This window comes from Cygnus atratus, chromosome 6 (assembly GCF_013377495.2).
Source record: "Cygnus atratus isolate AKBS03 ecotype Queensland, Australia chromosome 6, CAtr_DNAZoo_HiC_assembly, whole genome shotgun sequence".
Taxonomy (NCBI): Eukaryota; Metazoa; Chordata; class Aves; order Anseriformes; family Anatidae; genus Cygnus; species Cygnus atratus.
The window spans coordinates 6,510,944-6,537,340 of NC_066367.1; the positions used below are offsets into that span (position 1 = coordinate 6,510,944).

A 26,397-nucleotide genomic window follows, 5' to 3' on the forward strand; every position below is an offset into this window, starting at 1 on the left:
TGCATCTAAACAGCTGTTAGAGAATTGGTAATGGAAAGTTTTGTTGCAGTGGGTGTGGAAAGAGCTACACCCGCATTCCTGAGCGATAAAAATGCAAATAGGCATCCAAGACACTACATGCTGTAAACTACTTTTAAATCTCACTGTTGGGTCTGCGTTGTATGAGTTGAACTTTTTGCACCATCCTTACCTAACAGATTGCAGTTGACATATTATTTTATTTGGATTTTTATACTGCAAAGAAAAACTTGCTCCTACCTTCTTAAGCCTCAAAGCTCAAAGAACAATGAGCTTCACTCTGTAAGGATGCCGTAGTTTTGTTTAAATATTTTTGGGAAGATAGCTAGGAAGGTAACTAGTTAACAGCACACAGCAGCAATGCCTTAATTTGTGGGGGAGTGTAATTAATACCTCCCGATACACTTTTATTTAATGAACAACTTCAGATAATTTCTGAAAATAACTTAATGCTCTTGCAAGCACGGTTTCCAGCACCGCCTCCTGTAGTGCCATAACTCCCCACTCCGGGCACTGCGGCCTCAAAGCAGTCTTGTCCTAACCACAATGTGTAGGTGCCCTATACAGCACCCTACTGCCGTGATGGTCTCATCTTAGCATTGCCCCCTTCCTTTGACTGAGTTAGGATTGCTCTAGGAAAAAGGTGTTAAGCCACATGTGCACTTGCAATGCCACTTTTTTTCCTCTCTGCACTCAAGTACACTTATTTCTGAACAGTATCCTGTAGTCTGGTACTGAAAATTCATGAAATGACTCCTCAAATTCATGCAGTTCACACTTGTGTTAGTTACACAGAAATAAACCCTATTTTTCTTAGTATTTTAAATGCAGATTATTTGCAATAAATTTTTTAAGCATCTTAGGTTAGGCTGAAGACTAAACCCAAACGTTTTAGGCAATTCACTTTGGTCGTGTAATGACTGTGGACTAATGAAGCAGCCCTGAAAGTACAACGTCCTCTTTCCTCTATGTACAATGATAATGGGTGCTTCATTTTCTGATCACAAGACAGCTGAAGTGTAAAGTTGGTAGCAAATTCGTACAAAGTGTCAAAGTAGAGCTCAAAGGACTGTTTGAAAACAGATCTTGTACCGCTGCCATTTGAATGGCAATAACCTATTTCCTAGTAGATGTGAGTATCAGGAGAAGTCACAAAAGGAATGCATTTCATTTTATTCAATCTTGAAAACAAAACAATTTTTTTTTAAAATAATTGATTTCTTTTGCTCGGAATACAACCCTGTTTAACTTGACCAGTCTTTAATTTAAAATGTTACAGATACTTTGGGCAATTTTTCGTGTTAAGTGTTATAAGATTGCTTTTATTCACTTTAATTCACATATCAAGAGAGTAATTAGTAACTGGATTGTAATCATTTAAGTGAGCAGTCTGGCTGCAAGAAAATTATGAAAAAAAAAAGGAAATTAAATGAGATTTCTTCGTCAGATTTAAAATAATAATAATTCATGTGGACTATTTTGCGCCTTTGTATTCACATTTGCCTTTTCCATTTTATCCACCAGTGTCTAATGCTAGTGTTTTGCTTCTTTTTTTTTCTTTATTTTGTTGCTTTTGTTTGATTGTATTATTGTGTTATATGGAACTGGTCAAAGAACCGTTACTGTATTTTATGTTTGTATCTACATTTTATTTTGCATGCTTAACGTGGCTTTGCCTGGATATTCTTTTTGGTAAGTTCAGACTTTAAAAGCATAATGTTTTTCTGTAGTAAAATTTGTAACCTGCCACCTTTTTTCCCACCTCGAGTAACGTCATTATTTTTTTACCATACTGATTTGTGCTCACGTACTGTTCTGCTGTTGCTATTTTTACACGCGATAACACTGTTTTCCTAACTATCCATTTTCATCTCTAGTTGAGCTAAACAATATTACTTTGGTACTAATGTATACTAATTTGATTTTTATCTGCAGAGTATAGTCAGCAGCTATTAAATGACCCGTTTTGAGAAGTTTGTGTGCATTTAAGAGACACACAGAACCTCAGGCTTAGAAAACTATGTTAAGATTTATTTATATGTCCTGGTGGTTAATCTGCATCTCTCAGGTATTATTTTTCAGCTGTCTTCTCAAGATCTCAGAACTGTAAACATGTTTCTGTTTCTCTTCTAGCAACAGCTTGCTCAGCTACAGAAAGAAAAATCAGAGATTTTGAAGAACCTGGCATTATACTACTTCACATTTGTTGATGTAATGGAATTTAAGGTAAGGTACAGCACGTATGTCACATCAGGCTTCTGGTTTTTATTTGTGAATGAATACTTCATAGTGAAACATTTGAACTCGTAGTTATGTTTTTTTTTTTTTAAAAAATCAACATAGTCCTGGTCATTAAGCGTAGCAAAGTGATTTACTTAAATCTCTTTAAAATGATCCCTTTTGTTTTTCAAGGACCATGTTTGTGAGCTGCTGAACACTATTGATGCTTGCCAAGTCTTCTTTGATATTGTAAGTTTCTGGGTTTAAATTTTCAAAAGCCACTTAAAAATGTTTCTGATCCAAGTTCTGCATGGACAGTTAAAAAGACGTTTATTTTAGCTCAAGAAACATGACATCTCCAGTTATAAACACAAGAGAAATACAGGTACCATAATGTTCACATCTCTAACTTTCATAAATAGTGTAAAATCTCCTGAGTACTTTTAAACAGGCTAATTATGGACAGTAGTAACAGCAAAATGCAGACTGTATTTTTTGCACCGTTGCTTCTGCTAATTAATTCTTAGAGATTTACCGCAATCTGTATGCTTAAGTCATGTGAGGCTCAAAAACAAGAATATTAACAGTTTCCCCCTCGTATATGTGGGTTGTTTGTGGGCATTGCTTCTGTTGGCTAAAGGAAGAACAAACACCTGAGTGTTATATTTAAAATAAAATAACTCAAACACCTTTTCCTTTTGGTTTCAGCTTTCTTTCCTATTGTTCATAATGCCACCTTGTTAGTTTTAGTTATTCTTAATTTTGGCTGACTTAGTTTCATAATACAAAAGAGGAACAGGCATGTATCCTACTGAATGATTGTTGCAGGTCAGTGCCTGTGTGCTGGCTTTTTACATTGGAGTCTTAATACAGTACAGTTCAGACAGTCTTATTAAAATACAGTTCAACACTTGTTGAGTGCTTAGTAACACCCAAGAAAAGCTTTTCTGTCTGTCAGCTGTGATGCTTGGGCCTGAAAAGGTTTATTTGCATGCTTGCTTTCACAAATACAAGCAGTTCTGGGGATTTGGATGAATAAATTAAGATCATACAAAGTCTATGTGCAAACAGACCAAAAGTACTGGTCAAGACAGTCCATTGTATTTTTAAAAGGCTGAAAATGGGTGGAGAGATGAGGAAAGTTTTATGCTTATTTCTGAGAGTTTCAAAATGATATTTTTTTTTAAATCTCTAGACTGTAAACTTTGATTTAACGAAGAACTACCTAGATTTGATTATAACCTACACGACTCTAATGATACTGCTGTCTCGAATTGAAGAAAGGAAGGCTATCATTGGATTGTATAACTATGCTCATGAAATGACACATGGAGCAAGGTAAAAATCTGCTGTGTAGGAAATGTATTTAAAAAAACACGTAATAACTACACCTGCGTGAATTATTTGTTGTTGCTTTTAGCGACAGAGAATATCCACGCCTTGGCCAGATGATTGTGGACTATGAAAATCCTTTAAAGAAAATGATGGAGGAATTTGTACCTCACAGTAAAGTATGTAACCACTTTTCACAGGAACATGGTAACCTTAATTGAGAGAAGCAGAGATTAAAAAAATAAATAAATAAATACACAGGAGTTTTTGTCCAATACTATTAGGTATAAATTTTACAGGAGATCTTAATTATAATGGATGGGGCTGAGGATTCATACCCTATTAAATGAAAACTATAGAAATACAGGAATGCTAGGACCCATTGGTAAGACTTCAGTTTATTCAGTAAAAATTGCTTAAAAATCAGTTGTGGTTCATCTGCTATGGCTGATTCTGTGTTTTGGTTTGCTTTGTAGCTTGAAATGAAGGAGATTTGTAATGTTTCTACGAAACTATTCTTTTCTGGCTTACTATCCTAGTTGAGTGTCTCTTTCTGTTTTGTAACCTGAGGGTTTTTTCTTTGGAATGCCCTTAAATTGGGCATCCTGGAGAATGGTTGATCACCACGTGTATGCAAAAGCTGGCATTGTGTATCCTGCTCAGTTGACCCTGCCAAGTTAAATGAGCCTTTAGCCTCTTTTGTACAAATGTTTTTAAACTAGTATTCTTACACAACTGGTTGTGTACCAGTTCTCTGGTGATTTATCTAAACTGTGTTTTCGTATGAGAATACCTTTGGAAAAGTGATGGAAGCCTTGCCAAAGTCAATGTATATCTTGTTTATCACTTCCCACATGTTCACTAGGCGTGCTGCCCTGTCAAAGGAAACTAGATTTGTTTGATGTGATCAGTACTGACCAACCCGTAATGGCAGGTGTTGTTCTCTAGGTGCTTGCAGATTGTTTGCCTAACAGCAAACATTTTGGAATTTTTGGCAGGAGTTTAAGTTAAATCCTAAGTAACTGCCTAAAGTTTTAAAGTTGTTTTGTCTTCATGTTTTGAAATCCGGGTATTGGTTGTAGTCCTCTTTAGATTTGATGCATTTCCTTAAACTTTTGAAGATAGTCAGTAGAAGTTCAGAGAATTTTTCAGCTGCTTCTCTAAGTGCTCTGAACTGGTTATAAATACTTGTCATTTGTCTAAATAATCAGTAATCTTACTTTTTTTTACACTTTCCTGTGCATGATTCCTGTCTTGTTAAGACTTAAGTTGCTAAAGATCTGACTTACAGGTAATCTTTTCTCGTGTGCATTGTAGCAAAGATGCTCCACTTTTTGGTATCATCTTTGTTTATGCATTTGCCTTTAATAATGGACCAATGCTTTCCCTTGAAATGTTTCGTGAAGCCATTTTCCAGGCCAGTTTTTGCTCTTCTGCTGATTCTCTGCTAGAGGTATAAATTGGGGTCAGGGATCCCTTCAGGCAGCATGCCACAGAAGTACATACTTACTTAGGTTGTCATGGAAGAGTGTACATAAGTTGTCCTTCTATCATCCCACAGTTTTGCGGTAGCCATGCCATTTACCCCTTAATATTAGCTCCAGCAGAGAACTTTTCTTTTCTCTGAGTGATCTTAATCTGCTGGTTTATTGCTTCGACCTGGCTCCCCATAGGCTCATGCAAGCATCAGGATTGATACAGAAGACAGGGAAAAAGCATGGGACCACACTTACTTGGATATGCCCAATCTGTTATGAAGATGCTCCTGTAGTATCTGCTCAAAACCATTGCAGTTTGCTTGCAAGGTGGGAAGGACTTAATAAATGAAGTGCCAGAGAAGGGAATAACCCAATTAGGATGCTTGAATAAGTAATGAACAAATAGTATTTAGCTTCTTTTGTGCTTGGAATATGCCAGTTTTTGAACTTTAGTGGTAGCATGTAGCAATTTGTATCAGTTTCAATTTCTGATCCTTTGGTGAATTAAGACTCTTGTGCTAATGCATTACCATAGCTTCTAACCAACCTCCTTTGTCTGTCTTCTTTTCAGTCCCTTTCAGATGCTCTGATTTCACTCCAGATGGTCTATCCTCGAAGAAATCTCTCAGCAGACCAGTGGAGAAACGCACAACTACTGAGCCTCATCAGTGCACCTAGTACAATGCTTAATCCTGCACAGTCTGACACAGTATGGCCTTTAAATTTGGTTTATATGATAAAGTTAAGCAATGTTTTCTGTGAAACAGTGTAGGGATATTTCGTTTTCTATTTGCTAACCTTTACCTGGCTTTTGAAAAAGGGAAATTAATAGGTTTGTTGGTAGAGCTGCATCTTTATATACAGGGGAGAGATTTTTTTGCATTAACTAAAGCTTCTGGTGTATTAGCCCATGCCTTCATTTCTAGTATCTGATAATCTGATGAAGGGAAGTGATATTACTCCTGCAGTGTAGAGTGGAATCCTGCATACTCTGGAATGGTATGCAGGAATCCTGCATACTCTGGATGTTTTGGGGCCAAAAGACTGAAAATCAGAACTGAAACATCCTTTAAAAATTAACTATTTACATTTGCTGTCTCATTTGGGATATGAACGGTTATCTTTTGGGGGGGGAGGGGAGATAATCAAGCATTAACAACTGTCAGGTTGTGATCAGAATACATCAGCAGCCTTTTGTTCTTGAATATTAAATACAATGTTGGTTGAAACAAAACATTTCATAGAATCATAGAATATCCAAGTTGGAAGGGACCCGCAAGGATTATCAAGTCCAACTTTTGTTCATGGTATAGGAGGGTATGGAATCTCATGTTCAAGTTCTTAGTTTCTAAAGGGATGAAACAATGACTTGTTAGTAATCAGAAGCAATCTTCTGTGATTCATCAGCATTTGAGACTTTGTCTCTTTTTCTAAAAAGTACTTCTCATGAAATATATTGTTTTGGATATAATTAGTTTGCTACAAATTACTGTTTTTTCCTACAGATGCCATGTGAATACCTCTCTCTGGATGCAATGGAAAAATGGATTATTTGTGAGTAAAATCTTCTGAAACAGCTCATGGTTATATTAAAAAAATTTTTTTTGAAAGACAGCTTGTTGTCCTGTACCATACAAAAGCTGTTGGATTCAAAACACATTCTGGAGAACTTGATTAAACCTTGGGTATATGTATCATACTTTTCCTACAGTGAAGCTGGAATTCAGCTTATTCTGGAATGGAGTTTGTCATAAATTTATTTGTGACTTAAACTAAAAAATGGTGGCTTTAGTAATTCTGATGAAAATAGTTGAGTTGTATAAGTATCAAGTAATTCATTACAAGAATACTGCAAAAATATAAGAATTCCTCTACTACAGCATAGTGTGGGGGTATTTTCATTTGTATACATATATGGATGGATAATTATGTTATACATACAGAGTTTCAGTAAGCTAATTAAACAATTTAAGAGAAAATGCATAATAATCTCACTGTTCTCTTACTGTCTGTGTGCATCTTGTTTGTGACACACGATGATTGTGAACTTCTGAAGTTGGATTTATTTTGTGCCATGGAGTCCTAAATAGTGATGCTACAGCTTTGAACCTTTGGAAACTTGCACTTCAAAGCAGCTCTTGCTTGGCTCTGTTTAGAGATGAAGTATTTCATATTCACAAAGCTGCAGAAGACCTGTTTGTAAACATACGAGGGTAAGTTTTCTTTGTCTTTTTTTTCTCCTTTCAGATCATCTGTTAAAAATGTATCATTTCTTTAAGAACTGTCCTGAAAAAGTTAATTGTACTTCATGTAAGATCCACTTGCAGATAATCAATACCAAAACATTTTTGCTTAGTGGCTTGACTGTTTCTTTAATGCATATCTTCCAGGAGCCTGATTCATAACCATCATGCTTTTTTTTTTTTTAATCTTAGTTCTGAAAAATGTTGGTGAATCAGTCTCTAAAATGGCAAATGTTTAAAATCAATGATCTTGCCCACAAACCTTCATCTAGGGAAGAGAAATGATGTTGTGAATGCAGGGTTTGCTTGAAAAGTTGCAAGCATTTGTCACGATTCCTGCAATACATCATAAGAAAACTCAGGCAAAAATGAAGTTGAGTTGTCTCTACCAGAGAAAACCAGGAGCACTTCATTAGAGAGAGATTTTGGCTTGGGTATCGGGTTTTAGAATTTATCTGATCAGGGAAAGAAGTCTTGCCTGAGCTGTTCTGAGGGTGAGCTTTTTGCTGTATCCTGCTAGCTATGGAATTGCAGCTCCTCCCAAGTCCCAACTCTTGCTAAATTGTGTTACTGATACTTTTAACCACATTGGGTTATTTGTTTACTTGCAGCTACAACAAACGTATTAATGACATCAGAGAGTGTAAAGAAGCCGCTGTTTCACATGCGTAAGTTTTTAGTGTTTTTCTTCTCAAAGAAGTTATAAAGAATGTATAAACAGGACTTGTTGAATCTTGACCTAACTGTGCGTTTTCAAATGTGAGGCCATACACTGATTGTTCTGGATTTGCCTAATGGTATACCATTATTGATTTAACTTCCCAAGTCTTAGATTATTTGTCAAATTGTCAGAGAGAAAGCATTAATGCATTTTCCATTTTTTTTCTTGTCTAGTTACTTAATGTGAATGCTAATTAAATAGGAAAATTTTAGTGAAGTCAAATGCAAAGCACAGACCAGAGGCAGAGGACTCGGTTTTTAAATTTAACCTTACTTCAGGAATATACAGCATGGATAGTGGAGATGCCAATTTCGTATGAACCATGTCCTTTGAAATACTGAACTTTTGAAGTTAGTATGATGTGAGCTACCTACACTTGGCCTTAAATGTCTGGGAAAAAATTAAATGACTGTGATTAGCACATTGGATGATGTTTTGGTTTATTCTTTTGATGTAGTGGCTCAATGCATAGAGAGAGGCGCAAGTTTTTACGTTCTGCACTCAAAGAACTGGCTACTGTCCTGTCTGATCAGCCAGGCCTGCTGGGCCCCAAGGTAATTACAGTCCTCGAGTTTCATCTTTAGGCAATGGTACAGTTTGTTCATCAGTGATACTATGCCATTCAGTTTGTCTGAGGGAGGGCAAAACCCACCCAAAACCCCTACTCTAAGATAAAACCTGCTTAGGTTTTAAGATTGTTTAGTTGTAGAGACTAGTTGTTACTTAGTGTGCACAAGGTGTCCAACTGTTATATATATCTTATGATTTTTTTTTCAGGCACTTTTTGTATTTATGGCATTATCCTTTGCTCGTGATGAAATTATTTGGCTTCTTCGTCATGCAGACAATATGCCAAAGAAGAGTGCAGATGATTTCATAGATAAGTACGTTAACAATTTTTAGTGTGATACCTTAAATATTCATGTGAACTTCATGGAGGAAATGTGTTTGAAGGCAAGAAATAGCAGGAAATGATGACTAGATAAAAAGAATTGGGACTATTCAGAAAATCTTTACAGTCTTAATGTTTCCATCAAAAACAGAAAGCTAGGGTGTTTATTGTGTTAGAAACTGGAGCCCATTGGTGAAAACTGATTTTCTGCAGAGAGTTTATATCTAAAATAAAAATGATTTCATTAAAGTTTTATTTGCATTGAACAAATGAATGATGAGTTGGGAAGGAAACTGTCAAAAAGATTGGTTTGTAAATGTCTCCTTTATCATAGCAGAACCGTCTTTAAAATCAGGTAAGATTTATTCATGTAATACAGCATTAGCATCCTCATAAACAGGTCAGAAATGAGAAATGGGATTAAGAAACCTTAGGAATGTGGGTAGGCAGAAGAGTACTGGTTGTTCTTGAGTTGTTCTCAAGATAATAGAGCACATCAGTTCAATCTGGGGAAAGAAATCTTAAAGAGTATTCATGTGACAACAAGTGACAGTCAATTACAAGGCTATTTGTAGAGCTGGAACAGAAAAACGTTGAGTTTCCTTCACTGGAGTAGGTGCTAGGGATGGAGGTACCACAGATAAATACGCTGTCTTTCTGAAATGTTACAGAAATCTTTTTGTGTACATCTTCTACTGTAAAAGCCATCTTTATTGTTATACAGCTTCCCTGGTGATGCTCTGGGATCGAAGTGTGGGTGGTCAGCATCCATTACAGTTGCTCAGTTTTATTTAGCAACCTGGGGATCAAAAAACTCACTGTTAAGGTGTTTCCTTTTCATGTCATGAGTCATGGACTCATGGACTGGATTTAAAAATCATCATAAAATTCTAGCACTATGCCTTCTTGGTCTTCTGAAGGCTGTATTCTTCTTGGTCTTGTTTAAATAGGTGAAATGTGAGCGAAGTTTTTCTGCCAAAAGAAAATGCATGTTGGAGAAGTTTGTCAAGCCATCTGATTGTTGCTCAGGCAGTATGGGATTTAATCCAAGAAGCTGTCGGTCTAATAACTGCATTTTAAGCTTTCAGTTTAAGTTGTGTTGCAGGTGTTAGAATATTGATAGTTACTCATAGAAAATTGCTCTGTGTAAACTATTTTTAGTTTATTTCATGTCTGCCCAGCAGGTGGTATGAAGTCCTCTGTACAGCGCTTTCAACAGAGGGGGAAATTTTACCATCTTGAAAAGTCTTTTTTTTTTTTTAAGAATAAAGACCTACTGACATGAGCTCAGAAAAGTAATTATTACAATTCTGTTTTTTGGATTTAACTGCTTCATGAGAAAGTACACTTATTCAAATTGAGCATTACAAAAGGGCTTCTTCAGAAAATACACGGGTTGTACAAACCTTTGAGGATTACCATGAGGGGGTCCTGTTAACTTATCTCCTCTTGAATGTATTTTACTTTACAGATGAAAGTTTCTTGTGTAAACTTATTTTATAATGTGAGCAAATATTTTAATACAAGAGTTATGTATTAATAATAGGTACAGGAGGGAATTTCCATGGGAAGTATTCCATTGACGGAAATAATTTTCCATATTTTACATGTTTCCTATTTGTAAGCTTTTCCTTGTCTTTTTGGCTAGGCACATAGCTGAGCTAATATTCTACATGGAGGAGCTCCGAGCACATGTGCGGAAATATGGACCAGTGATGCAGAGATACTACGTGCAGTATCTCTCTGGCTTTGATGCAGTGGTCTTAAATGAGCTTGTTCAGGTACGGAAAGACAATGGTTTGGAGTTCTGCAGGCTTTAAGAAGGGCTTTTTGTCCAAAATGCATGAAATGTATTCTGGTTTTGTGTATTTTAGTGAACGGTATGGAATAAGGCAAAACTAACGGAGCTTGTTGTTTAATTCTGGGATATAGAGTTGTGCTTTTGGTTGCCATATGAATACTTAAATGTTATTAAGCAATGTTCTCTTCAGAGACAATTAAACTACCTTTCTCCTCAAGGAGGAAACTATAATTTATTTTAACATCAGGCTATGGAGATTGGCAAGAATTTAATGAAAGGCTTCTCTTGGGGGTCTGAGGTTCCTTTTAACATTTTCAGGAATTCCTGCGATTGTTTGCTTTATTCTTAAGTGTGTTACAGTTTTGCATTGCCATGCTTTTGAGAGTAAAAAAGAAAAAGTAATTGTGCTTGTAGGAACACCAAGCTGATCTTGATTAGTGTGATTCTTTTATGTAGGATGTTTCTTCTCTGAATTTTTTTGAAAGCAGCAGTGCTGCCTCAATAGTACCCGTAATGCTGTTTCAAGATGTTGCTTTCTGACATGATGGAGAAAACATGGCCTGTGTTGTTTAACAAATGATGGCGAAGAGAGAAACTAGAATCCCGTGGTATCCTGTTTTAACATATTCTGCTAATGGATGATTTCCCTTGTTCAGCATCACTGTGTTTAAGAAGCAATTTAAGTACTTGGGATCAGTATTGTATCATGCCAGCACCATTTAGAAACCAAATGACAGAATTGGTTATCCAAGCTAATGGTTGAGAGTCTGCATTCTTGTGTGCTGCCAGGGAAAAAAAAAAAAAAAAAAAAAAACAACTGAGGTAGTTTGACATTCTTAAGCCTAAATAGGAAGTCAAGTTGTTGTAGGTGTCTTCAGTGACTATTTCAATTTAAATTCTCTGGAAGTGAATTATACTTGCGGTTAACTTAAGCGTGTATATGGACATGAGAAACACAGACATTTGCGAGAAGAGTTCAGACGTGAAATACCACTCTCACTGAAGTTAGTGGCAAACTTGATAAACTTCAACAGCGTGTCATGTCAGAAAAAACCTCCTGCTCTAGAGAGTAACGAGGACATTATCTTTTATAGTAGGTAAGGTTGAATGTGGAAATAATGAACTTGTGCAAAAAGAGAAGTTAAACAGAAGTGAAAGAGAACAGTATTAAAGTCATCAGATTTGACATCCCAGGTTGTCACACTCCACATCATGGAGTGTGGCTCTGTAAGAGTAGGGAGGTGCTCTTACAGAGAAAAGAGTGGTGGGTTTTCAATGGAAGACCATCCTCTCTTGTTCCATGTAGGTTTGCATCCAGAGCTGCAAGTGTCTTTATTACTCTGTACTGAGTAGCACCTATTGCTAAGCAGAAGATGTTCCTGAAGTAAAGGCAGTATAAATTTATTTGAGGTCATGAACTGAATTTTCAGGACTGATTTAATGTAATCCAGATAAACAGATACTGCCGCTGAAGGAGCAGTGCAGAAATTATTTTTCTTGTCTACACTGACAAGGAAATGACAGGACTTCTGCACTGTTTTGATTTGATTCCCTAGTGACCACTAGGTGGAGCCCAAATTTTGTGAAAACTTCAGCTCCTCAAACTGGACAAGCTTCTATTGAATTTTAAGCTTTTATGTTGTTTTCAGAAATCACTTCTATGCGTCGAACAGTAATACATTGATGACCAGAGGGTGGAACTTATATACTCTGCTGTTCATTTATTATTTTCACTCTGCTGTTCATGTTTGTTATATAACAAACTATTGAAACAGTTTAAATACCCATTTATATCACAGTTCTTTAAACTATTAAATATAAATGAATCCTTCATTTTACTTTTAATGCCAAAACAACTGTATTTGGTTTTTTTGCTCGTAACTATATACTTACATGTTAACAGTTCTGTTGATAACAAAATGAAATATTTTTTGAGATTTGTCATCGATTCCTGAAATGGTTTTCTAGATTTAGTGAAAGAATTCTAAAAGTTATACAAATGGCACAAATATTGTGTTATTTGTACTGTAATCCTTAGGGTCAAACTGAAATGAGGGGAAAAAAGAAAGAGTAGCTTGCATTTTAGATGTAGTTAACTCATAAAAAGTATAAAATACGAGAGTAGACAGAAACGAGTGATAGTTAGGATTTTTTTCAACCTTTAGGTTGTATGTCAGTCATATCTATAATTACATGAATCTTCTATTTGACAGAAATGTGATCTTAGTTGTTGAAACTGCTTCTTCATGAACTATTGCTTATTGTAGGACTTTTGAGGGGCTATCTTTCAGGTGTTAGAAATCATTCAATTCAGTGTTAGTAGAAATCTGTTGTTAGATGGTTCTGTGGGAAGCAAAGTGATGCTGATGTCAGCTCTGTTATATTTTGCCGTGGCTAAATTTTCTGTGCAGACGGATCAGATGCCTGGAGAGGTCAGACAAATGTTTGGTGTCTGCTGTATAACAAAAACATGTTGTGTGTCCGTTCTGTAAATGACTGCAGTCTGAAAATGTGCGGGCATGTTTATTGACAGATTTTTCTCTTTTGAGTCTATGTTGGTTTAGAAGCAGCCTTTTTTTTAGGTGTTTTTCATCAACCAATGAATTAAAAAATAGAAGTTATGAAATAGTACTATTTACGATAATCCATTGATAAAGTTACTTTTTGTAAACTATATAAAATATTTTTCAGACTGCAGCTGATAAATTGGTTGTGGGATTTGACACTTTTTCACAAATGAAGTTTGAAATAGTAACAACATTTATTTTAGAATCTTTCAGTGTGCCCAGAGGATGAATCAATCATCATGTCCTCTTTTGTAAACACTATGACTTCACTAAGCGTGAAACAAGGTAAGTCTGTTCAAATGAACTTGGGAAAATGGTAACTGAATGAAAGATTCTCCTTGAAAGCTTCATTGCTTTTTGTTTTGTGCAATCAGTGCTAGCAGATAACTTGCATAAACTGTATTTATTCCCCTGTCTCTCTTCTATTACGATACCTGCTTCTTGTTCTGTGTCCCTTTTCCTGGGCAGGTCTGTACAGATAAGGTTTTTGAAGGGTGCTATTTTGAAATAATCCTACCTTTTAATTTAGAAAGTATGTTATACGTATTTTGTCTAACTATTTAAATTCCTATTAGCATGGTTGTGCTGGTTTGAAATTCTTCGATTAAAAGCAAACACTTTAAGTTTTCAAGTACTTTGGAGGTTTTTGTTTTTGTTTTTTATTTTTTTAGACAATCTGATTTAGTATTTCTGAATTGTAGTTGTTTCCCTAAAGGCTTTATGTTCTGTATTTTTCCCTGCTACAGTTGAAGATGGAGAGGTATTTGACTTCAGAGGAATGAGATTAGATTGGTTTAGATTGCAGGTAAGATGTCTGAATATCTGCTTGACATTTAAGTTAATGCACATTTTGGTTTAAAGCTAGTAATAACTTACTGGTCTTCTAGATTTCTCTCACACTGCAAGTGGATCACAGGCTGTATAAGGGTAACTTCTTGGCATTTAAAATCAAACAAATACTTAAGCAAATAATTTGATGTAACTTTGCCTTTGCATTGCATACTTTTTGCAAATGAGTCTTTGAAGGATTTATAACAGTTTGGAAGTGGAATGTGTTGAGGATGAGCAGTTTATTGGCACTGTACAGAGCATGATTCAGCCTTCCCAGCCAAGGGAAGATAATGTTCGGTGAGATCACATTGGTGTGTTGCAGTGATAGTGCTTTCAGTTAACTTAATAAGGGGGAGTACTGTTTAGACTGTAAACTAATTGTCCCAATATTAGACATGTTATTTTTATATTTTTAAAATATGCAGTTGTCTTCTTGCATACCCAAACCTGATTATTTAAAGGAGCAGGGAGTGGCTTCAGCGAACTTGATTCCACTAGCGTGCATACGTGTTTTGTCAGTGCATTTGTTCTGCAGTTTTTTTCTGCATTGCTGTTGTACTTAAGACATTTGGTGACTTCATTGAAAGGCAGTTTGCTTTTCTTAGGTTACAGTGGAAAGATAAAATAAGTCTTTGCAGAGTCTTTAAAAACAATTGTTCTATGCACAGCGTAAGCAGTACTTACCCTTTATGTTTGGCAATAGTGATGGAATTTGCAAAAAAGCAACAGTAGATACAGATTTTTTCTTCTGTTTTTCCAGGCCTACACCAGTGTTTCTAAAGCCTCACTTAGTCTTGCAGACCACAGAGAACTAGGAAAAATGATGAACACAATCATTTTCCACACAAAAATGGTAGATTCTTTGGTGGAGATGTTGGTTGAAACATCAGATCTTTCTATATTTTGGTAAGTTACTAACCTGACAGTAGAAGCTTTTAGTTTATTGTTTGTCCTTGGACATGTAGCTTTTAAATACCAAATTGTAGGAAAATGATCCAGCAGAGAATCAGTTAGAATCTGGTTAACAGCAATTTTTCTTCGAAAGAGTTGCTGTTTTACGGTTTGAGTTTTATTTTATTTATTTATTTACTTTCTTTTATACTAGTCTTTTTGCAAAGTATACCTATCAACACATGTATAATTTTTTCTAATGTAAAGAATTTTAATTTTCTTCTCCCATTGTTAACTATTGATTCTTCAGAGCTTCACGACAAAGTATAAATCCCTCAAAGCAACAATTAAAATAGGAGTTCTCTTCCAGCAGTTAGTTCTCTTATGTCTCTGCAGCTCATGTCCCCAGCTGAAGTTAAAGCCGTAGACAATTACGTTGTTTAAGCAAGAAATGAAATTTTTTTTACTACTACTTTAGTGTAGTTTTAAAGATCCATAGAGTTCCTGCAGCAGAAAAGAAAAACAGTTGATTCCCTTCTTTCTTCCCCTGTTTCCAAACAGGAAGACCTAGCTTTGCATTGCCAATTCCATATAGTGATTTTTCATAGTAGGCTTTATTTTTTGTTTAGTTTGTTAGCATTAGTTGCTTTGGAAAAAGTAAAGCAAAAACGTTTCACTCTTGGAAAAGGTCTGTGAAAACAGGATCAGGAAGCAGGTTGATAGGAATCTTTCTGCGGCTGTTTAAGCTGAAATAATTGTTTGCAGTATCAGCAGATAAATAAGCAGTCGTTGAAATAAATCATCGGAAGTCCCAGTGTGAGAATACTGTTCTTTGAGAAACTTCCTCGGTCCTATTTTAGCTTCTTATTTTTTAGTTTCCGGTGGAGAAGCGTACACAATGATTTATAGGGGCTAGATTTTAAGGTGAAAGGCCAGTCTTTATGTGGTGGTCAAGTTTATGTTGAAAGGAGACTTCAATGTAATTTATGTCTTTTGCTTGTGTTTTAAGAATTTTTTTTCTGAAGATTATATGAAGCAACCATGGAACAAGAGTTGTATAAGTGTTCCATCAGAATTTAATAAAGGTGTTTCTGAAGGTCCGACAGATTCTTCAAGCAGTCATTTAACTGATCTGGGGTCAACTGCAGATTCTGTAATAGTACCTGTTAAAGCTGTAAATTTTTTGCAGCGTCTGTGTGTCAAACATCAGAACAAAGATGATGTAATTAAGAGATGTAAACAAAATGCATTAGTATTGCATGTGGAAAACAAACTTATTTAAAAGCATGATGTGTTTTTTGGTATCAGATAAGTTATAATTACAGATCTGGCATTAATTTAGCATATTTGATTTGTATGAACTAGACTTCATTTGAAGCAAAGTTATGCATGTGTTACATTAAATTGTCTATTTTTGGTCAGTTTTTATAGTCGTGCTTTTGAGAAGATGTTTCAGCAGTGTTTGGAGCTTCCCTCTCAATCAAGATACTCAATTGCATTCCCATTGCTTTGTACTCATTTTATGAGCTGCACCCATGAACTATGCCCAGAAGAGGTAATTTTTAAATACATCATCTTTAGATATTTTCAGCTCTCATCTAAAGTAAAGAGAACTAGTGCTGAATGCTGCAAGGTGTTTGTTATACCAGTATAAGATTCAGGGAAGTAAAACAAGTGGGCACCCTACTATATGATCCTTCGTCCATAGATCTCAAAATGCTGCCACAAACAAATTGTGGCATTTTTGTAACTTTGGAAAATTATTTATATTGTGAAGTTGTAATGAAATAGATATTTTAGTACGTTGCCTGTATGTCCATTGACTTTGGAATTACTCCAGGGGTTGACTTGGCCAGTGTTCTGTAGTGCTTGTGAAAGTGTCTTTTCATTCTTGAGTGCTAATCTGAAATAATTGGATGAAGAAGATATACTTGACTATGCACAGTGTGGGTTTTTCGTAGTTAAAAATTAAATCTTCTTCTGCTAAGCTTCATTTCCATATACGTCTATATCATTATTTTCCCCGTACACTTTGCTTTAAACAGCTGCAAACTTTATTTATATTAGAGAACCACTAAAAAGTTTCCAGGAAAATGTACCTTCAGGACAAGAGATGTCTTTCAGAACCATTCTAGTAACAGTAAGGAATCTCGTAGCCAAAGTCCACTGTGTGCTAGTTACTGAGAATTCAGCTGTAGCAAGCATATTTTGCCACAGCCAACAGAACTTTGAATTCAGTATAAGAATTCTAACTCGTAGCTACTATAATTTTGGAAAAATAATATTCACTGCACTGTGTGGGGGTATGAATGACACTGCTTTCCCTGTAATTTGAGTTGCATACTCTTTCTCTTCGTTAATTTGTACCAGTACTAAATCTAAGAGGAGATTCACAGAAACCTTGAGTGTTGGGCACTTTAGATTTAGTACAAAATTGAAGATGAAAATCTCCTTTTAGATTTTTTTGCCTCCTTTTAGAGGATTTTTGTTGCAACAAAGGTGTTTGTTTGTTTGTTTTTTTAATATGCTGTGTCAGTGACTGAAGATTTCACAGTTCGGGTTGCCCGCAACAACACCAACAAAAACCCACGGTGAATGAAAGGCATTGAAGTTATTAAGGACTAATTAATATCTTTTTGTTACCCCAGGTCTGTGATTTAGGCAACTGTTACCTGCAGAACAGTGTATGCATTTTATGAATAGCATAGGACTAAGGAAACTGAAAAACAGACTTGCTTATTTCTATTTTTAACAGCGACATCATATTGGAGATCGTAGTCTTTCCTTATGTAACATGTTCCTGGATGAAATGGCTAAGCAAGCTCGAAATCTTATCACAGATATTTGCACAGAACAATGTACGCTGAGTGATCAGGTGAGTGTTGTTCTGTCTCTCTTAATTTTCCTTTGAGGTTTTCTAGGTAGTTTGACCTTCGGAATTATGGCTGTGTTTCCTCTTCCCACTTTTCCCCCTGACTTCAGAAAGTTTTCTGTTCATGAAGTGGAAAGTGGCTCGAGGAAGACTTTTTATATTAAATGGTATAGTTAGTAGTCGAAGGAGGTGTTACTTGTGTGATGAAGTCTCCACCTACATATAAGCTTATTTTGTATCTCATGGTTGCAAAGAAGTTGTATTTTAATTTGGGGGGGGATTTCTTTCCTTCTACTAGTTGCTGCCAAAGCATTGTGCCAAAACTATCAGTCAAGCAGTGAACAAAAAGTCAAAAAAACAGACCGGAAAGAAAGGAGAACCTGAAAGGGAGAAACCAGGAGTAGAAAGCATGAGAAAAAACAGATTGGTTGTGACAAAGTAAGCTGCCTCTTCTGTACCTTTCACCATGAATCCCAAGTCAAAACTTGTGTTTTTTACATGTTAAATACTTCTTGCTCATACTACTTCAGTAAGGTTGACTGTAAATATGGCAAGTTTCTAGTTTGTGAGCATACGGTCTTTCTATAGCTTGAACAGAGCCTGAAATAACGTATTTAGAGCAATAGGAATGTACATCTCATTTATTAATCACCTTGGCTCTTTCCTTTTTTTGAGCAGAAAGGGTCCTCGTGCTGTAGTTAGGTTTCCTGCATAGTCATATCAATTGAGGAAGTGGGAGTTGAAGGCGTGGATGGCATCTTAATTCTGCTTTGCTTAACATTGGGATCAGGATAATGTATGGGCTGGGCTGGAAGTTGCTGCTGCTGAAATGCAGTTCGCTGCCTTCCTCTGCTGGAGCGGAATTGAGGCTTTTGTGCCTGCATCAGAGCAAACCAGAAACAAAACAAGATAAGACCAACCTGAAAAAGAAAGGGAAAGATGAGTAAGTCCAGTTTGAGGTGTAAGAGGTAATAGGAGAGGAAAAACAGCAAGGTAGATGATTCTTGGGAAGGATAACAGGACGACTTGGTAGAGCAACAGAAGTAAGAGGAGGAAGGAAGCTGTGAAAAGGAGACAATAAATGTTTGGTATTGTGGCTGGGAGCTGCTAAATGCACAGTGATGAAAAAGAAGTCTTTTAGTTACAGTTGCAACAGTCAAACATCAGAAAACTATAATTGACTAGAGAAGTTGAGGAAAAATAACTTATAGCTTAAGATTCGTTTTCCCTGTATTTAGTACTGGTTGGTAGCAAGCATTACTTCTATTACTAAGTTCAGTTAAGAAGGAACCAGCTTAACAGACATTTAGAGGGAAATTGTTTGTGTATGTGTATAACTATATATAAAAACATATACATTACATCACTGTGCAAAACGCAGATCAATATACAGTTGTAGGTTTCTGTTCTTACCCAAAATGCTGATTTTCGATGTGATAAGCTAGAGTTATATGTCTGATGAAAGCAGATAAAGCTGATGAAAAGAAAGTTAGAGCTGTGGGTGGTCTTGAGGCATCTTCCATTCAGTGTATGCTTTCCACGATAATATATTCTGATGTTAAATTAATTTCTTTGTTGTTATTTTTTGACTGTTCATAAAGCCTGGACAAACTGCACACTGCACTTTCTGAGCTCTGTTTCTCAATCAATTATGTACCAAACATGGTGGTTTGGGAACACACATTTACCCCAAGAGAATATTTAACATCTCACCTGGAAATCCGCTTTACCAAGTAAGAAATATTGTAAAGACAGTTGTACTCATAAACAAGATAAATCCTTGGTTTGACATTAGGAGTATTGTGTGCTTACTATATAAAATTCATTTTTAAAGGTAGATGGCAAAACTCTTAGGTCAAATTCTTACTGACGTTACAGTTAAGTTTATATGTGCAGACATAAATAGTTGTTAGTTCTTTAAAATATATGGAAATTAGTATCACCTACTTAACAGCCTGATCCTGCGCTCCTAGTCCTGTGTGTTCTGTAGGCACTGGTGATACTTTTTTTTTTAGGCATTTATAGAGACTCTTTTGCACCATTTCTGGCTTTGTTTCAGGTATTTGAGTCTACTCGTTTGAAACTAAAACCGTGACAGCAACCAAGATTTTCGTCTAGATTTATTTTTCCAAAAAATCTTCTTTTAAAACTGCTGATGTAGTGTAGCCATGATTTAGAGCTTCATACTTGCAGATTAAGGAAGAATTCTAAAAGCTTTGAGTAATATTGTAATCATGAATATGAAAATGATAATCACTGATGACTTTAATAGCTGCATCCTTGTTCAGTTTCACTGAGAAATGCTTGTAACTCCTATGTTTTGTTTTTAAAAGGTCAATTGTTGGAATGACTATGTATAATCAAGCAACACAAGAGATCGCAAAGCCTTCAGAGCTGTTAACCAGCGTAAGAGCCTATATGACAGTCCTCCAGTCAATAGAAAACTATGTACAGATTGACATCACACGAGTATTTAACAATGTTCTGCTTCAGCAAACCCAGCATTTAGATAGTCATGGTGAGCCAACCATTACCAGTCTGTACACAAATTGGTAAGTAATTATATGAATACTTGTTACAAGCTCTTTATATTACTTTTATTTAAATAAAAAGCTGGAATTGGAGAACTGGAGTTGTATGTGGTTTAGGCGTTTGGAATTTTCTTAAGTTCCAGACTTCTCAAGTTTACTTCTCCCAGTACCTACTATAAAAGCACTTTGAAGTTTGCCTGTTGTGAAATTCATTCTTTCTCAGGGGAGATGTAGCATAAGATACAGGTATTCACTTGAACTATGAAAGTAAAACTGAAGTCTACAGGCTTTGCTGTCCCTTTATCACACAAGGGCATTTCATTTGTATAGAGGTATCTGTGAATGTCTTCATCTAAAACTTGTTCCCTTTCTGATAAGGTATTTGGAAACTTTGCTAAGACAAGTCAGCAATGGTCACATAGCCTATTTTCCAGCCATGAAGGCTTTTGTGAATTTGCCTACAGAAAATGAATTAACATTTAATGCTGAAGAATACTCCGACATATCAGGTAAACTTTGTTCGATGTTTCTGTTGAATGTTTCAGAGATAGTTATCTGCTTGAGTAATTGGAACTAGAGCAACTCTTAAGGTATTGTATTACATTATAGACAGCACTTGTTAATTTTCAGTAGTATTTCAGTTCCTTTTTATTCCTATTGCCTTTGTGCCTTTAGAGATCTTGTTTTTCCTATTTTTTTAGTTTAAAAAAAAGTTAAAGAGCTGGGTGTTTGAGCTACAGCAATGGGGGTATGATGTGTTGGTGACTGTTGCTTCAGTTTTGTTACAAGTTCTAGTATCTAAAATTTTTTTTAGACGTAAAATAATTTTGTAATTAAAATGCTATTGCTATATAGATGATGAACATCATATAACTGAATAAGAAACGTTTGAAGTAGAACAGTTTGTTTTATTTCTCAGAAATGAGAGCCCTTTCAGAACTTCTGGGACCATATGGCATGAAGTTCCTAAGTGAAAGTCTGATGTGGCACATTTCATCACAGGTTGCTGAGCTTAAGGTAACCAAGGAAATTTGGGTGGGAAGAAGGGGAGTTTAAGGTAACCGAGACTGGGTGGGAAGAAGGGGAGTTTTCTGTTTCAGCTTCCTTTAGGATATTTAATAGCTATGTTTCTGCATGCCATCCGTATGAAGTGACTGCATCACACAAACTGATAAAGCTGTGAATTTTACGATTACTTTGTAGTACCCTTGCCCATGTAGTACATGTGTATACCACACTCTTCAATAGCTGAATGGTCAGGACTTCATGTAGTCTCATTTTTGCTAGATGCTCTGAGTTAGTAGACAAGTCTCTCTTTCTCATAAGTGGGAAGAGAAATGCTTTTCAAGACCTCCAGATGCTTGCAGAGAGCTTCCCCATCTCTGTTGACTTCGAAAACTCAGCGTGAAAAACTCACGTGTGTCTTAGACAAACCTGCAGGCATCTTCAAGGACTTATTTTCTTTATCATGTATGTTAGTGCGTATTGACAGGGAAGCATGTGATGCCTGTGTAATTAACTCTTTCTGGAAAGATGATTTAATAAACTCAACAGCATATACTACTTTCCCATGATAGTCATGCTATAAAAATGCCACTAATAGGCATATATTTGTTTTTCATGACTTACTTTTCTAGAGTCATTTCCAAGTTACTACATCTCATCTTTAATTTATTTAACCAATAGTTGCAAAAAATATTTTTCGTATCCATTCATGTGTGTTGCTTTTTTAAAGAGGCACATTCAGTACTTATGGATATAAGGAACTTTCACTGTTTCTTCAACTATTTATTACTATTATTAGCACACCAAGCCTTTAGAAGTGTGTGTCATAGAACCATAGAATGGTTTGGGTTGGAAAGGACCTTAAAGATCATCTAGTCCCAACCCTCCTGCCATGGGCAGGGACACCTCCCTCTAGACCAAGTTGCTCAAAGCCCAATCCAACCTGGCCTTGTGTCTTTTTAATACATCCCACGTTATATTTTCAAAGATCTCATTCTCTGTAAACATTGTGAATGCTAGTGCTGCTGAGGTGTTAGGACATACGATGCCCTAAAAGATTTTAAGCCTTTTGTTGGCACACCTTAAGGAGAGAGAGGTGCTTCTTCACCAGGTGCCACAAGAGCAACCCTGACCCAAGTGACCAACACAGAGCTGGACAGGGCAGTTGATTCTTTGTGCCCCTTCCAGTTGCTGAGTTTTAGGATGAGGGTTGCTAGTTAACAATGCTGTAATTTTGAAGGTTAAATTAAATAGGTCCTGGCTATGCACAGTGACATCTGTCACATTTCAAGTAAAACACAAAGCCAATGGACAGATGTTCTCTCGGAGCTGCTTTCTCCGCTTACTCTTAGGTTGTCTTCCTTAAAATCAACGTGCTTGTTATTGTACCTCTGTATATGCTTTTTAAAAAGCCACTTTAAAAGCAACTTTAAATTCTCTGACATGTGTTTTCTGATGCTGCTAAGGATAAGCAGAACATAAGGTAGATCCACGTGCACATGACCACATATTTGGAGGAGAACAATAAATCAATAAAATATTCATCTCTTTGGCTCAGATGCAGTTGGCTTTGCAGAGAGCACGGAGAAACATCTGTGTTTGGGAGAAAGGGGAATGGAGAATTCATTAAGAGGGTTCAAAATGCTTGCTTTGCTTCCCGCAGTGGGACCAGGTGTTGGTTTTATATCTGGAGGTTAAGACAAAGGAGAGGGGTGTTGGATATTGCCTCATTTAACTACTGTTTGAACTGTAATCCAGCCTGTCCCTTTTAAATCTTAAACCAATATGCTGGTTATTTTTGTGAAGCTGAAAGCTTGACTCAATAACAGTGTGTGGGCTATTGCCTTCAATCTCGCATTCTGGAGCGTTAAAGGATTGAAATTCAAATGTCACACATCTGCCAAGTTCTGATAAATCAGTTGGTTTAAAATTGCGCATCTTGATTTCAGTGCAAACCAGTGATTGATCTGTCTGTTGGTTTTGGCTTTCAGCATAGAAATTCATAAATTCATTTTTTTCTATGTGTGCACACGTGCAAATTCTTGGAAGCAGTTGTTTTGCTGCATCTTTTGTAGCTTCTTTCTTTCTTTGCTTCTCGTTTAAAATAAGAGTGAAAGTGGGAAGACTTGGGTGAATTATGGATAGACTAGAGGTTATGGAAATAGCACAACTATGACACAATGTACTGGAATCTGAGAGGTCTAAGCTGTTGGACAGATCTGTTTTGCATGGGCTACTTGACTGGGTGTGAGTAAACAGAGACCACAGTTTATTTCATAGCAGCATTATGGTTTAAGTCATCTTGTCTATTCTCTTCCTATGATCACAGGAATGTTTACTCTAATATTTAATTTTACTGCTTGCCAGTTGCTATGTTTTGCCCTGTTTTCAGCATGGGTTGAATATGATAAAGCTATTAAAGCAGGTAGCAGAACTGTCAAAGGTCAATTATTCTTGGATCCCTAGCAGTAAGTTCCTGTGTGTTTCTTCTTTTAGGTTATACATGGTATATCTTAAATTAAGCTCCAGGCCTATAATGACCTGCATGTCTGATGAATGTTAGCTTTCCTGGTCGCTCCTCATTGCCCTTTTTGGTTCTGCTGCTAAGTAATTGAGCTGGGTCGGGATGCATCCACCTAAAAAATAAAACTCAAAAATAATCCCTTTGAAAGATTACACCCAGTCCAGAATATCTTGTTTTCTGTTTCTATCCTTAATTTTTTTTCCTACCTTGATACTGTTTAGTACACAAAGCACTGAATTATGTTCTCTTCAACAGTAGGGAAAAGTTTTCTTCACTTAATCTTTAGAAGCACACACCACATTAGTTTTCTAAACTTCTTTAGCTGATGGTTTTCCTCTATAAAAGGAGAGAGAATCATATTTTCCATTTCCGAAATGGAGTAGTTGGTAATCAAACTGCAAAAACATTATTTTTAAGAATAAAGTACCTATTTCTTGCCTGAAGAGAGTTTAAAAATGCTACTTGGCAAAGCATAAGTTTCTCAGCTAGCAAGAAATGCTTTTAGGATTTAACATTTTATAGATCTGATTATGCAATTTTAGTAATTTAAATATGAATCTGATACATATTTGGAGAATGATTACAGGGAAGATATTACTTCTACCTATATCCTATAATATGCATATATGGGAGTTATGACAAATTTTATTTATGCTTTTATTTTGTAATGAAAGAAAATTCCAAGTAAACTGCACCAAGATTTAACGATCTGACTCTTGCATTCTTTATTCCATTTTTCAATTTTTCCGTCATTAAATTTGTAGTCCTGACATCAGGCCAGTCTTAAATTTATATCCAGTGAAAGGAGCAACGCACGAGAAGGAATTGCTTTTGGAATCTGCCTTTTTGTTAACGCAAGCTTATTTTTCTTATAAAAAGCTAAATAACATGAGGAGTTACTGCTTAGTTTTACTGAGTGTCATTCCTTTAAGTACGTTTTTCTGACTATAAAAATGTTTCAAGGGTTATCTGATCTTCTGCTTTTTGATTCAGAGCTTGCTTTTGTGTAGAGTAGGTCCTGAGGGTAATTTTGATGCTGTAGTTCCATTTAGAATGCACTGGGTATGTCTGTATTCCATGAGCTCAGTTTATTCTCTGCCAAACTGAAATCATGCATTTATCCTGCTAACGTGTCTGAATCTATAGCTGACCTGAATCCTTGCTTCTCTTTAGAAACTTGTGGTGGAGAATGTTGAAGTTCTAACACAAATGAGGACCAGCTTTGACAAGCCAGACCAGATGGCCGCACTCTTTAAAAGATTATCATGTGGGTAATTAGCAGGGTGCTACTATTGGTACAGAGTTGTTTTTATCCTTATCTTTGTAAAGAACGTAAGAAAAATTAATGTTGCTGTATAAAGCTTACAGAAGCAGCAGAATGTATGCTAGTTACTATATGTGAACTCATAAACTGATGCACTTTTTCAAACTTTTCCAGTCTTCTCATGTACAGACAAAAATGAGATTTCAGTGCAGGCAATACAGTACTGTTGAGCTTTTAGCATTGTTTTTTCCTTCGAGGCTGATAATGTATAGCCATAACAACAATTATCTAGATGAACGTGTAGATATAAAATAGGAAGCATGGGTCTTTTTGATGCACATACTTCTGATTCCTTCACAGTGAATTAATTATTGCATTTATTGAAAGAATTTTTGCAATATAACTAACATAAGTAGTATTTTTTTTTTTAACAAATTATTATTATAGTGGAACATTTTGGGCTCAAGAAAACGCAGAGCTAGTGTTAGCATCAAATACTGTCAACTGTATCTAATGGGGTCGTTCCATGAAGTGGTTAACAGGAAATGTCTTCTACTGGAAATCCCATCATCAGATCAGATTTAAAAACCTGCTTAAGCACATGTTTATTTTGGCTGTATTAAGGAATGCCTGTGCTTCTCAGTACCATGTGTCTTTCAGTATTTTGTTAAGTGTTTTTTTTTTCCTTTTTTTTTTTTTAAAGAATTTAGCTTGTAATCATCAAGAGGTTCTTGGTAACTATTGTTCTTGTATCTCTGCAGCTGTTGACAGTGTTTTGAAGAGAATGACAATTATTGGTGTAATCTTGTCTTTCCGGTCGCTGGCACAGGAAGCACTTAGAGATGTAAGAAATAGCTGAATATATTCCAAATAATTTTCATTAAATTTAATCTAATGATAAGGTATTTGAAACTTCAGTGTTCAGAAATGATGCTACTTAAAAGGTTGGCACATGGGTAAAATACTCTGTCATAACTGAACATTAAATTGCAAGTTGTGGGAGAAAAAAGGTCTACTTTTTGAGTACTGCTCAGAGAAATACTACATTAAAGCATTCAGGTTTTAGTTCAAGCATGTCTCTCAGTGTTTTCAGTGTTTAGTAAGCTTTAAAAGCTTGCTTTCTGCTTGTTCACCAACAGCTCTATTTTTGGGTTTATTGGACTCATGTCTTAAATCCATAAAATAATATGCATAAAATAGCTCATCA

General features: G+C 35.9%; 1 protein-coding gene across 2 annotated transcripts in view; it reads left to right on the top strand.

Annotated features, from left to right (window-relative positions):
* Positions 1 to 26,397, top strand: part of NCKAP1 (NCK associated protein 1) — a 59,974-nt gene that overhangs the window by 19,481 nt on the left and 14,096 nt on the right. Inside the window, exons 3-25 of one of the 2 annotated variants that reach the window (XM_035536922.2) lie at positions 2,152 to 2,244; positions 2,431 to 2,487; positions 3,434 to 3,576; positions 3,659 to 3,749; positions 5,620 to 5,757; positions 6,554 to 6,602; positions 7,105 to 7,261; positions 7,903 to 7,959; positions 8,470 to 8,566; positions 8,790 to 8,896; positions 10,553 to 10,685; positions 13,476 to 13,557; positions 14,019 to 14,077; positions 14,864 to 15,009; positions 16,417 to 16,549; positions 17,750 to 17,869; positions 18,165 to 18,304; positions 19,468 to 19,599; positions 20,200 to 20,418; positions 20,776 to 20,906; positions 21,317 to 21,414; positions 25,100 to 25,193; positions 25,952 to 26,034. In XM_035536922.2, coding sequence (XP_035392815.1) covers positions 2,152 to 2,244; positions 2,431 to 2,487; positions 3,434 to 3,576; positions 3,659 to 3,749; positions 5,620 to 5,757; positions 6,554 to 6,602; positions 7,105 to 7,261; positions 7,903 to 7,959; positions 8,470 to 8,566; positions 8,790 to 8,896; positions 10,553 to 10,685; positions 13,476 to 13,557; positions 14,019 to 14,077; positions 14,864 to 15,009; positions 16,417 to 16,549; positions 17,750 to 17,869; positions 18,165 to 18,304; positions 19,468 to 19,599; positions 20,200 to 20,418; positions 20,776 to 20,906; positions 21,317 to 21,414; positions 25,100 to 25,193; positions 25,952 to 26,034 — 2,559 coding nt within the window. The remainder of the gene's footprint in view (positions 1 to 2,151; positions 2,245 to 2,430; positions 2,488 to 3,433; positions 3,577 to 3,658; positions 3,750 to 5,619; positions 5,758 to 6,553; positions 6,603 to 7,104; positions 7,262 to 7,902; positions 7,960 to 8,469; positions 8,567 to 8,789; positions 8,897 to 10,552; positions 10,686 to 13,475; positions 13,558 to 14,018; positions 14,078 to 14,863; positions 15,010 to 16,416; positions 16,550 to 17,749; positions 17,870 to 18,164; positions 18,305 to 19,467; positions 19,600 to 20,199; positions 20,419 to 20,775; positions 20,907 to 21,316; positions 21,415 to 25,099; positions 25,194 to 25,951; positions 26,035 to 26,397) is intronic. The other variant, XM_035536923.2, reaches the window with a different exon arrangement.